The 12,277-nt window shown below is 39.9% G+C and overlaps 1 protein-coding gene across 2 annotated transcripts in view; it reads left to right on the forward strand.

The window, feature by feature from the left end:
• The window catches only part of col5a3a (collagen, type V, alpha 3a), a 45,120-nt gene that overhangs the window by 18,809 nt on the left and 14,034 nt on the right, over positions 1-12,277 (forward strand). For both annotated transcript variants that reach the window (XM_086289548.1, XM_086289549.1), the window contains 30 exons: positions 1,176-1,250; positions 1,418-1,501; positions 1,644-1,700; positions 2,084-2,137; positions 2,285-2,338; positions 2,463-2,516; positions 3,092-3,145; positions 3,392-3,445; positions 3,973-4,017; positions 5,259-5,312; positions 5,505-5,549; positions 6,053-6,106; positions 6,595-6,639; positions 7,007-7,060; positions 7,859-7,903; positions 8,250-8,303; positions 8,764-8,808; positions 8,947-9,000; positions 9,110-9,217; positions 9,656-9,709; positions 10,051-10,104; positions 10,237-10,281; positions 10,496-10,549; positions 10,851-10,895; positions 11,005-11,058; positions 11,167-11,220; positions 11,352-11,405; positions 11,522-11,629; positions 11,888-11,977; positions 12,198-12,251. In XM_086289548.1, the coding sequence (XP_086145674.1) occupies positions 1,176-1,250; positions 1,418-1,501; positions 1,644-1,700; positions 2,084-2,137; positions 2,285-2,338; positions 2,463-2,516; positions 3,092-3,145; positions 3,392-3,445; positions 3,973-4,017; positions 5,259-5,312; positions 5,505-5,549; positions 6,053-6,106; positions 6,595-6,639; positions 7,007-7,060; positions 7,859-7,903; positions 8,250-8,303; positions 8,764-8,808; positions 8,947-9,000; positions 9,110-9,217; positions 9,656-9,709; positions 10,051-10,104; positions 10,237-10,281; positions 10,496-10,549; positions 10,851-10,895; positions 11,005-11,058; positions 11,167-11,220; positions 11,352-11,405; positions 11,522-11,629; positions 11,888-11,977; positions 12,198-12,251 (1,755 nt within the window). The remainder of the gene's footprint in view (positions 1-1,175; positions 1,251-1,417; positions 1,502-1,643; positions 1,701-2,083; positions 2,138-2,284; positions 2,339-2,462; positions 2,517-3,091; positions 3,146-3,391; positions 3,446-3,972; positions 4,018-5,258; positions 5,313-5,504; positions 5,550-6,052; positions 6,107-6,594; positions 6,640-7,006; positions 7,061-7,858; positions 7,904-8,249; positions 8,304-8,763; positions 8,809-8,946; positions 9,001-9,109; positions 9,218-9,655; positions 9,710-10,050; positions 10,105-10,236; positions 10,282-10,495; positions 10,550-10,850; positions 10,896-11,004; positions 11,059-11,166; positions 11,221-11,351; positions 11,406-11,521; positions 11,630-11,887; positions 11,978-12,197; positions 12,252-12,277) is intronic.

The following is a 12,277-nucleotide window of genomic DNA, read 5'->3' on the forward strand; positions in this document are numbered from 1 at the left end:
ATTCATCATAGAAAATATGCCAAATTACATACAGAGACACCAGCAGATGCTCTGTCATTTCCTAGTAGCAGAAAAAAAACAAATTGAGTGGATGAATAAATGCTACTGCAACCACAAAGGAAAATTATCTTGCAGTTTTAGAGATAGAGTCGCACCTGAATCTTAATGAAACAAAGGCAAACTGACAAGCAGCACTAACAACATTCCTCCACCTTAGTGTTCACCTTGGCTTGATCTTTTGAGGAACTGCATCTGAACAGTTATTTAGTATTACATTTATTCCTATCACAGGACAATTTGACACTTTTATAGAGATAGAATATTTACTGGATTATTTTAATAGCCTAATGTAAATGCAACAACCCTTCTTCTTCACAGATCTTTACTTATCACATATAATGCTTTTGGATAGCTTAACTTTTATTCTAAGTATTACAAATGAAGATGTGAAAAGCATTATGGTGATACTCTACTGATGTTTATGCTCCAGCGTTTTGCCATGCTTTGACATAGACTTTCACGGACAATATCTTTAACGCACTATATAACATTTACTCAAGTCCACTTTGTCGACATATACTTCAGCAAATCATTAACACTTATTTTATTGGCTATTCTCAACGTGTTGTTATAAGGAAAGTTATTTACCCTTGAGATCACACAATTGTAAATATTTCTAATTATGTGTTACTGTTGGAAATGGTTTAAAAATTCAAGACTAAAGGCAACTTTTGGAAAAATATCATTGATTTATTAAAATATTCATTCAGTAGTCAGAAAATATAAAACAACTCACACAATGTGTATACAGAATATAAAGTCTTGTGTGTGGACGTGCATGTGTGCGTTTGTGAGACAAGCTGTAGAAACAAAGCAACATTTATTTTTTCAAAGATTGGATTGTTTTCCTCTTCGTCTAGCTTCCAAGTGTTTCTCTTACTTTCTCCCAGTGATATGCTGCACACACCATAGAACTTTCATGATTTCACAGGACATCTTCTTGACTTGCATTGATTTCACAAGCTAAGTCACAACTGGATCTTGTGACATTTTAACCCCTAATCTTAAAAACAAAACCCATCCTCTTAAAATTCTCTCAATCTCTACTCTCTCAATCTTACTCACTCACTCACTGCCAAGCTATTTTTCTTCCCTTTCCTGTCTTCACTTTTCAGGGTCCCCCAGGACGGCCTGGTCTTTCCGGGGCTGATGGGATTCCAGGCCCTCCAGGAACACTGTTAATGCTACCAGTAAGACCTTAAACACACTGAAACATGCCCACACAAACGCACAAAGAGTACACTTTTTCCACATGTGGTGTAGTAGTAAGACCACAAGGGGGGGCTGTGTGACTGAACTAGCTTTATGCTTGGGAAATCTGCAGTGAGTAGTGACTTCTGCTTGTCATTGCCTCCAGTTTCAGTTTGGAGGTGATTCCCAGAAGGGGCCAGTGGTGTCCCCCCAGCAGGCCCAAGCACAAGCTATATTGCAACAGGCCAAGGTATAGTTCAAAGAAGCAAATTCACAATACAACATTACTGCATACTGAGATTTAGTTCTCCATCAGAATATTTTTTAGCATGTAGCAAGTCAGTAGGTACATTCTTTAGCTTACATAAAGCATAATGTTGTTTTTCTTTCAGATGTCACTCAGGGGGCCTCCAGGCCCGCTTGGTCTTACAGGGCGACCGGGCCCATTGGTATGAATCTCTCTCTCTGACCTTTATCAAATTTACATCATATCTCAAGGGCTCCTACGTCCTCTACCCCCAGCTTTAAACTCTATCTGACCAAGCTCAATCTCATGTCACTCTTTCCCACCCTAACCTCATCATTACGCTTGCTCGGTATATTTAAATTGAGAAATTTGTCTGTATTTCCAAAAAAAACCCCCCAAAAAACAACCAAAAAAAACCCAAGAGATGGAAAAATGAAACAATTTTTAGATGATTTATTTTCAGTTCATTCTTAATTTTTTGGTTTGGGTCTATATTTGAGGAGTATGTTTGTATACATGTATATACATTTGAAAAAGTTGAGTTTCCCCTCTTTGTCATGTCATGCATGACCTTTTATTTCCCAGGGTGATCCAGGTTCCTCTGGGCTCAAAGGAGAACGTGGAGAAAGTGGCTCTGCTGTAAGACTAGACATAATTTTTACCTCACGCCTACCTTGGATTATAGCCTCTTTATCTTTTTTGTCATGGTATTGATTTCCATTTGTCCTCTTGCCTTCCTTTTAACACCTTTTCCTATTTGTCTTGCTCTCTTCATTTGTCATGAAGGGACCACGCGGGTTGCCAGGCTCCCCTGGAATTAATGGGAGGCCAGGCAAGAGGGTGAGATATCTTAAATATTGGACATTTAAGTGCTGAAAACATTTATGTCTACAGCTTGTGTAAAAAGTATATTGTAGCGTAGAGTGGCCTACGGTGAATCAGATCTGGATGTTGTATCTCATAGGGCCGTGCTGGAGCGGACGGTGGTCGTGGCGCTCCAGGTGAAACTGGCACAAAGGTGAGTTTTTTTGTAATTATACTGAACTGCCCTTCAAATGAGCTACACCCAGTACACACACATTTGGCTCTTCTACAATCTCATTTAGATTGTGTGTTTGTGTGAATGCTGCATTGTAATTTGTAGGACGATATTATTGTTGTTCCTGTTAACTTTACTTGAATTCATTGTCCTGTTTCCATGAACACAGTAACACACATGTTTAGGTGGCGAGGTCTTAAACAATAACAAACTATCTCCACTTGCAAGAGTAAGCCTTTAGGTGTCGAGTGTCCCCCAGCTTATTATACGTTACTGACAACAAGGCAACTCAATATATAAGAGCTGCAGGAAGCGCTTAGTAAATAACTCAGTCTTCCCTGATGTGTCTGACAGAACAGCAGAGTCTTTATCAGTCAAAGCAGCATTTTAGCAGACCTACAGCTAATCTTCACACTTTCTCTTCCCGATGCACAGTCTGAGCAGATGGGAGGCTCTGCCAGGGGAGACTTTCACTACAATTCTGCTAATGTTTACACATTACCATATGTGTGTGTTTCAGGGTTTAATGCACTTGGTTCTCTATTACTTTGCAGGGCGACAGGGGTTTTGACGGCCTCCCAGGTCTCCCAGGAAACAAGGGGCACAGAGTGAGTTACGTTTGGCTACTTGATACAGTCACTGTACTTCAAGCACTTAGTCATTCAGACACCAATATGATAACATAGCATGCATGAATACCTTACACATCGTATAGCAGATGTTTATTTCCATTATGTGACCGTAATGGTTGTTGTGACTTCTGTGATGACAGGGTGCACTAAAAAAAAGCATTCGCTATAAACAGAACATACCTAAACATCTTGAGGCTTGTCGCTAATGCTTTTTTCTTGTAGGGGGACAGAGGAAAGCCTGGTCCTCAGGGGCCTGTCGGGGAACCAGGAGAGAGGGTAAGTGTGCAATGCCTCTCAAAATTTAATTTCACGCTGAAAATAGTTTTTCTAATTTTTCTGTTATGGAAAGTTAAAGGGAAGGTCTTCACAGAGCATTAAATAAAACCATTTATTCAGTTAACCACGACATGTCGAAGCAGACTTCACAGTAGATGAAAGGTCTATATTATAACTTCCTGCTTTTTTTATTTCCGCTTGGCTAGCCTGAGTTCATTTGGTAACTACATTTGCAAAATACATTAAAAAGCTAGCTAATACAACCCTGCAATAGAATTGAAAATATGAAAGATAGAAGCTCTGTCAGGATAGTATCAATTTATGCAAGCTGGCGGGTAAGGTTTGAGAGGGCGGTCTATTAGTCTTTGCTCAAAGATAGTTGAGCCTTATCTGTCAGGCAGTGAATTTCTTTAATGAGCTATTTCCACAGATTATGTCTCTGGGGATATAAATGTATCCCTGCCTAAGGTTGAGTAAGAAAGGCACACAAAATCTGTGTCGAATGTGTGTCCTTCCTTTTATTTTAGGGATCTAATGGACCTGTTGGGCCACGAGGGCAACCAGGCGAACCTGTGAGTATCCACATACAGAAAAATTAAATGTGATATTGTTTATATATGTAGTTACACATCACAGCATGTCTCTAATGAAAATATTTATTTTGTAGCGTTCCTCGACGGGATAAATTCTTGATTCAAAGGATGCATTAATCTATGCATTAGTCTGTGCTTTAAACGCTCTTTAATACAGAAATAAAATAAAAAACTAGTAAAACAGAAACCGATTTCTCCAGCAAACCCAGAGGGGATTGCCGGTGATTACTTTATTTAGCAGCTGACTGAAGTTTCTGCCCAAAGCATACAGCAGAACTTACACAAGTATAAACTGTGCTGCTTGTATTTCTCATGTACAGAAACACTGAACAATATTTTGCAATACACAGCGCCTAGTTAAAAACACTAGGACAGTCACACCTTATTAAAGTAACACTGTCACAGGGTTCACCTTTGCATTATAAATGAAAAGGTCACTGAAAAAAGGCATCTCAAATACAAAGGTATAGCATTCTAGTTCTGTCATAGAGATTATACCTAGAGATTACTATAGGATCCCTGAAAGATTTTAACAGCACCACTGAAGAGGCTGTCGTTTTTGTGCATCTGCAGTGAACATTGGTTAATTGGTTATGAGTCACACTGTCTTTCTCCCCGTAGATGAGGTTAGGGCTCAGCAGGGTTCTGTCCCTCCAAATGGATCACTGAGTGCAGGAAGAAACGGAGCGCAGTAAGACATGTTGGGAAAACTGTGCTCAACTACAAAGTCGTAGGAGAGGAGAGGATTTAACTGTTGATGAGAGCGAGGAAGATAGAAAAAGTGACACAGTAAGAGACAAACACAAGACAGAAATTTGTTTGGTGGTGAATGAGATAAGAGAGATGGAGTGAGGAAAGTGGAAAGAGAGAGTAGGAGAGAGAAGAGATAAAATCCTGGCCCGAATGATTATATTTCCATATCAATCACTTCCCAGGAGATCACAGATGTGGCTTTGGAACAGGTGGCTTGGCCAGCCTACAAAGAGGAAGGCTGACAAAAACAGAGCACACAAACACACTCATGCTAACAGGCTAGCACAGTCTCCGTGGCTAGCACATACAAAGCAGATGCATGCACACACACACACCAAAGTGTATTATGTCTCTCCTTGTTTTTCTCCCTCTCCTTAGTTTTTATTCATGATTTAGTATTCCACTCTCATTCAGTCTCATCATGAATGCAGGCTAGCTGCTGACTATTTGCTGTGTTTTGTCTCCAGGGTCCTCGAGGTCTTGTTGGGCCAAGGGGGCCACCTGGCCCACCTGGGCAACCGGTAAGTCAACATCGACTGAATTACAGGATCAAAGCTATTCAGCTGCTTCAACTCTATAAAGGCCTCTCTATTGCATGAATCATCGATATGCAAGATGGACAAGAAAACTGTCGAACTATCTCCATATTTTGATCAAACTTTGACATTAAATTTGCTGTTTTCTAACATTTATTGACATGCATTTTTTGTCAGGGAATTCAAGGAACTGATGGAGTACCAGGGTCAAAGGGCAACCCGGTCAGTCACATCTTCTCAAACCTACTATTATGTACCAATGATTACTGGCTTTATTTACACTAGAAAAATCATAGCAACTTAGGTTTAACTGCTAATGGAAATATTAACCAGTCATGTGATGGTAAATGGCCTGTATTTGTATAGCGCTTTTCTAGTCCCTAAGGACCCCAAAGCGCTTTACACAACCTGTCATCCACCCATTCACACACACATTCACACACTGGTGATGGCAAGCCACAGCCACCCTGGGGCGCACTGACAGAGGCGAGGCTGCCGGACACTGGCGCCACCGGGCCCTCTGACCACCACCAGTAGGCAACGGGTGAAGTGTCTTGCCCAAGGACACAACGACCGAGACTGTCCAAGCAACCAGCAACCATCCGATTACAAGGCGAACTCCCAACTCTTGAGCCACGATCGCCCCATGTGATGTCAGCATACAACCATTGGACCAAGATCATGTGAGGACAGACTGTATGATCACCAGGGTTTCTTGTTCTTAGGGTCCAATTGGAGAGATGGGGCCCCCAGGTCAACAGGGGAATCCTGGAGTGCAGGTATTTCATCATCAGAAAAGTTACTTTGAGAGTTAATCGCCTCAGTATTACACAGTTGGCATCGAGAATGCATTTTCTGTGCATGAAGACTTGTTTCTTTGCATTGTTACTCCATCTCACGGTTTACTTGCTCTTCTCTAGGTTTAAAAAGTATCTTTGGCCTTTTGGGCATATAAAAATTAATTATACATTTGCATGACTCAATAAAGGATTCAATATAAGAGGCTGTTTTGTTAGTTAACGAAAGGACTGTTTCAGTAGAAACAACATTTTGTACCCGACAGCAACAAAGTGTCATTTTAAAATGCTGTCAATGACATTACAGTCATGTAAAGAAGTGTTTGTCATATTTTCAGATAGATCCTATTATTATTCACGGCTCTTACATAAATGCACCATATTAAAACACACAGAGTCATGCAAATCTAGGCTCCCAGCCGTCTGCTAAACGCAACACTTAACTTGATTGATGCTTTGTTTTGGTGTAGGGCTTGCCTGGTCCTCAGGGTCCCATTGGATTGCCAGGAGAGAAGGTAGGGAGCATGTCTCTCACTTAATTTTAAAATTAAAGCTGTGCCCTTATGAACCCTGTCATCACACACTCAAAGGAGACAGGCTGAACAGGGGAGTATGACCAAGCCACTTCTGGCTCCCATTCAGGCAATGTGGAGCTAGACAAGAAATCAATACACAAGAAACACACACAGGCATAACAGACACCTGGGACAGTCTTGGGTGCTGCACATCATAAAGCCAGACTGATAAAAGAAATAATAAAGACTTGGTCACAAATACAATATGTAGCAGCAAAGTGGAAATTTTGTTCACTCAGTGATGAGTTGAGGTTTTATGCATCTGAAGCTTGACTCTAGTATTAATACCTCTTTATGTCCCATACAGGGTCCCCAGGGGAAACAAGGCATGCAGGGACTGCCAGGCATTGACGGACCTCCCGTAAGTAACACGCAAACCTGTGTCTGTGCACAACTTATATTCAGTATCAGAGTTTTCTACTGATGCACCAGTCACCATCAGCTGATGTACTGCAATCAGTTTAAACATAGCATTTATGTACAGATTTTAATAAATAAGCCTATTTATTAATTTTTAATAGTATCTAGACAAAGATACTAGCTTATGAAACAGAGAGTTGTTTACCCACTGCATCTGTTTCATTTTTAAGTTTAAATTCTAAAACTTCCTTTTTTTCCATTTTAAATCATCCTTTTTATATGTTTTTATTTTTTAATTTCTCTGTAAAGCACTTTGAATCACCTTGTTGTTGAATTGTGCAATATAAATAAACTTGCCTTGCAAATTAAGCAAACTGTGTATGCATACAGCTGTTTGTATGTAGACACACACACACACACACACACAATGCAGAAAAGTAGGCAAGGATTAAATTGGCTAACCTACACTTTCTGTGGTTTGCCGGTAGGGGGACATAGGAGGCATTTTCTGAAATGGATCCAAGGATCCAAGGCAAGGCATTTTGAATAATAGTCATTTTACAGTGAAGCTTTTCTCATTTACAAGGATTAATTTTAGACGGAAGTCAAACACATTTTTATACATAATGGTTCTTGTATTACTTTTTTGCAAAACTTGGTGAGATATAATGGTGCTTCACTCTCAGCCCTGATGCAGCTTCCTGCTTTTCACTTTTCAAACAGAAATTCCTATGTTGAGGTGATATAATAATCATGTATTTTACTGATAAGTCAAACGGGTACTTTTGTTCCTGCTTAGGGTCACCCAGGAAGAGAGGGCCCCCCAGGAGAAAAAGGCATCCAAGTGGGTATCTGCATGTCTGAAGCTTGTCTATTGCAGTAATGGATCAAGATATCAAAATGCCAATGTCATATTTTTTTTTCCAAATCTACATCTGTGTATTAACATTAAGGCTTATCATTATGATCATTGTGTCCCTACAATGCCATCTTTATTATAAAAAAGCCTAAGTCCATTAGTGTAAGCAGCATGCACTCAGATTCATCCGCTTGTCTTGTTTCCTTTTTGTCTGACAAGAGAAAAAGTCACTGAGTGCATTGTTTATCCATATCTAATAAGAGAATTGCCTCTTTGCTGGCTACTTCTTATTTTAAAAAGAGTACTATAATAATGTTATATTTTCATGTAGGGTTTACCAGGGGCTCAGGGACCAGTTGGTTACCCAGGGATTCGGGGAGTAAAGGTGAGACAATGATGGACAAGCTACATGGTGACACATGGAGGGAGAGCACCTCAGTTCTCAAGGGGACTGCCAATAGACAAATGAGAAGCATTTGATGGATAGAACAAATGTTACATACAGTAGTAAAGTAGTCCATTTTGACTGACTATGCTTTTGAAAGAGTGGAATAAAATATGAAGTTGTCATAGAAAGGCTTTCTGCTTGGGTTTGGGTTTCTTAAATCCTCCAGGGGAAGCCCTTGTTGGATTTTTTACCATGAAATGAATGTAATGCCAATAACTGCTGGAAAATGGATCAATTTTATGTAAAGAGAAAATCAATAGAGATTTACAGTTGTTTTATTTTAAGTTGATTCATTTGTGATAATACAGGTGAGTTGCATAATATATAAAGTCCAGAGTTTTTTTCTTGAATGTTGGTTTCTTAGTTTTCTTAAACTGGATGTTTTTGTTTTTCAAAGGGAGCAGATGGAGTTCGAGGTCTAAAGGGGAGCAAAGGAGAGAAAGTGAGTGACATAGATTGTGAACTTCTCTTTTTCTGCTGATGCCCAAACAATGGATTGCAACTACAAGGACACTTGACAAATTTTATCGTTATGATGGTGTTTAAAGTCCAGTTATTACCACTTCACAATGAATGACAGGGAGAAGATGGCTTCCCTGGGTTCAAGGGTGACATGGGTGTCAAGGGAGACATGGTGAGAGTGACATCTAATAACAAGCCTCTATGTTGTTTTCTCTTAGTTATTGTCTTTTGACTAAGATACATTTTTCTTACTTGCTTTCTGCTCTCATTCATGACTTCAGGGTGATAATGGAGTTACAGGTCCTCGTGGAGAAGATGGACCAGAGGGATCAAAGGGTCAAGCTGGACCCATAGGAGATACTGGTGCTTCAGGGATATCTGGCGAGAAGGTGGAGCTATTAAAAAAACAACAACAAACAAACATTTTTCTTCAAGATAGACTGCCAAAGAAGAAAACTTGTATCTAACTGAGCAGCGAAGTTATGTATTAGTTTTGCTTAGTTTTCAGTTATTTAATGACAAACCTTTCCTATAAAATCACAGTTTAAAATTTCACAAAAATACTGAACATATGGATTTGAATGGCCTTACATTTATTACGACGCATTATACCCCAGTCCTGAGGCGAAATTGCCACTGCACCGGTGTGCATGTATTAGCTATTAATCTTTATGTCATCACTTTATGCAGTAATATAGACATTGCTTGCTGGTTTGGCACAATAATAATGTGTAGTACATTATAAATATCTTGACTGGTTATGGGTTTTTCTATTTAATACTTGCCTTATTTCTTCCTTCTCAATTTTTTGTCTTTTCTCTCTCCAGGGTAACCTTGGAGTGCCCGGTTTGCCAGGATACCCAGGAAGACAAGGTCCTAAGGTGATTTAGTGTTGATGGGCTATTATGATCAGTTAATGTATCCCCTGGTCCTTTATCAGAGCTTTAAGAAGAAAGATGTGTGTCACTGGCTGGACTGTTTCCTGTCTGATTAAAAATAAAGGATGATGAATAGCATATTAAAAAAGGCTATTTTATTTATAGTTCATTAGTGACATCAGTTCATTACATGTTGATGAATGGTGTGTTTAAGGCTGTGTTGAGCTCATGGATTAGATTTGCTTTAATTTGATACAGTAGTTAATTATAAGTTAATGAGACATTAGGGGTGATGTCTGATAAATGGAGGGCTGAGGCTGATTAACCTCTACTTGTGTCTCCAGGGATCACTTGGCTTCCCTGGTGTGGCCGGGGTCCCAGGAGAGAAAGGACGAAGGGTGAGAGCTATATGAACATTTTAATACACATTACATTCTGACTTTCACACGATTTGCATTTACATTTATTATGTAGGGGATATGTATTTGAAGTAACTGACTGATGAATACTTGTTACCCTTTACAATGCAGGGCCCAGCTGGTCAGCAAGGCACCGGTGGGCAAAGAGGTCCTACTGTGAGTACAGCTTTAGGTGCCCTGCCTACACACCATTTTATTTTAATATAGAAACCCAAGTATACTCAGTCTAATTATATATGGTATATCAATGTGATAACTTGTGACTCACACGGTTACATCACTACAATGTTGTCATATTACAACATATTTGTGTTCCACCTCCTGATAATTCATCAATGTGCTAATAAGCCTGCTGTTTGTTTTCCAATAGGGAGCCCACGGGGGAAGAGGAGGAAAGGGACCAACTGGAAAGCCTGGAGAAAAGGTACATGTAGTGTCATAAACAAAGATTATGTCCATGCACACATTTACACACACCTGGCTAACTCATAAAGTATGGATTAATGCTTTGACAAAGTGCAAACTGGTTGTTGCTTTGCAATTCTTGATGGCAGGCCATCTGGCATGCTACTGTCTAGAAGGGGATACTTCAATTTATACTCTCACCCTCAAAGAGCAATTTGGGAAAGCTAAAAATTTGTTGGCAGTCCGAAAACTAAAAATGTTTGAGTTGAGTTTGAGTCTAGCTATACATTCATTTGCCTTTTGCCTTTTTAATTTGTTAGGGTGCTGCTGGAGAAGATGGTCCTCCAGGGTCCCCTGGAGAACAGGTAATGTTTTTAACTACTTCATAATAAATATGATACATTTAGCACCTTTTTTTTGTGTGTGAAATCTTGGCATCATAGCTATGTTTTGATAACCTGCCTTATCTGTTAGGGTCCTCGAGGACCACAGGGAAGACACGGTGAACCAGGACCTAAAGGGCCTAATGTGAGTGGGCTACAATGTGTTTGTCCTTTGGTTTACTTTACCCAATATTTATATTGACCTTTGATGATTTGTTTATTATAGTCATATCAGAAAATTCTTCTTTTGCAGGGTCCACCTGGAAAGGATGGAATACCAGGCCATCCAGGTCAGAGGGGAGAACCAGTGAGTCACTTTTGATCTACTGTAAACAATTGATAAAAACACAATGCCTTTTGATAATCAATCATCATATAAAAGGATCAGCTCCCCTCAATTGTGACAGAGGGTCACAACTAGCACTTCTTTTTCTGTAGGGCTTCCAAGGAAAGAATGGGCCCCCAGGCCCCCCGGGTGTGGTTGGACCACAGGTAAGAAAATCAACAATTTTTAATTCAATTTTTAATAAACTGGTTGTTTTTCACAAATGACATCTACAATAACTACCTACCATCTGCTATGTGCTGTATGCTATGGTTGCTTTTAGGGCAAATCTGGTGAGACAGGACCAACAGGAGATAGAGGTCATCCAGGTGCACCAGGGCCACCAGGTGAGCATGGTTTACCAGGAACTGCCGGAAAAGAGGGTGCCAAGGTGAGTACTTTTCATCATGATGTTTGGCTCATAATCACCTACCAGTATTGCCTTATCACTGTTATATTAGATAAAGCCCAAAGACTCTCTCAGCACTGCCAGAATATCTCTTGGATCTCATCCTGTCCTCTAATTTTCTAATAAACAACACATGAAACCAGACAGTTTCGAGTGTATGATGGCCTATAAGTGATAAATGTTCTTCCTTGGTGTGACTGTCTGGTTGGTATATGAAGGCCAATTATTTGCTCTTTCTAGGGAGACCCAGGTCCATTAGGTGCCCCTGGGAAGAGTGGTCCTGTTGGGCTTAAAGGCTTCAGAGGGAGCAGAGGGACGCCTGGCCAAACAGTAACAAAAATTTTCATATACCTAATATCTATACTGTGCTGACTGCTAACAGCAATTGATGAGTCAGGTTTTTGCACTTACTTAGAGTACTTACATTTACTATAGGTACTCTAATTCATGTGATTGCCTTTAGATCCCAAGTTAAGAATTTTGCAAATTAAAGGTGTAAAAAGATTTGTTGTCCCAGGATTGTGAAGGCTGTTTGTTTCTGTGTCTCCAGGGTCCTGCAGGTTTGAAGGGGGGAGAAGGCCTACCAGGTGTCGCTGGACCTATTGTACGTCTAATTTGTTGAAATTGCTT

The sequence above is a fragment of the Aulonocara sp. 'chitande type north' Nkhata Bay genome, linkage group LG4, assembly GCF_057382095.1.
Source record: "Aulonocara sp. 'chitande type north' Nkhata Bay isolate Kocher_YH1m ecotype deep benthic linkage group LG4, A_spYH_male_GT1.1, whole genome shotgun sequence".
Taxonomy (NCBI): Eukaryota; Metazoa; Chordata; class Actinopteri; order Cichliformes; family Cichlidae; genus Aulonocara; species Aulonocara sp. 'chitande type north' Nkhata Bay.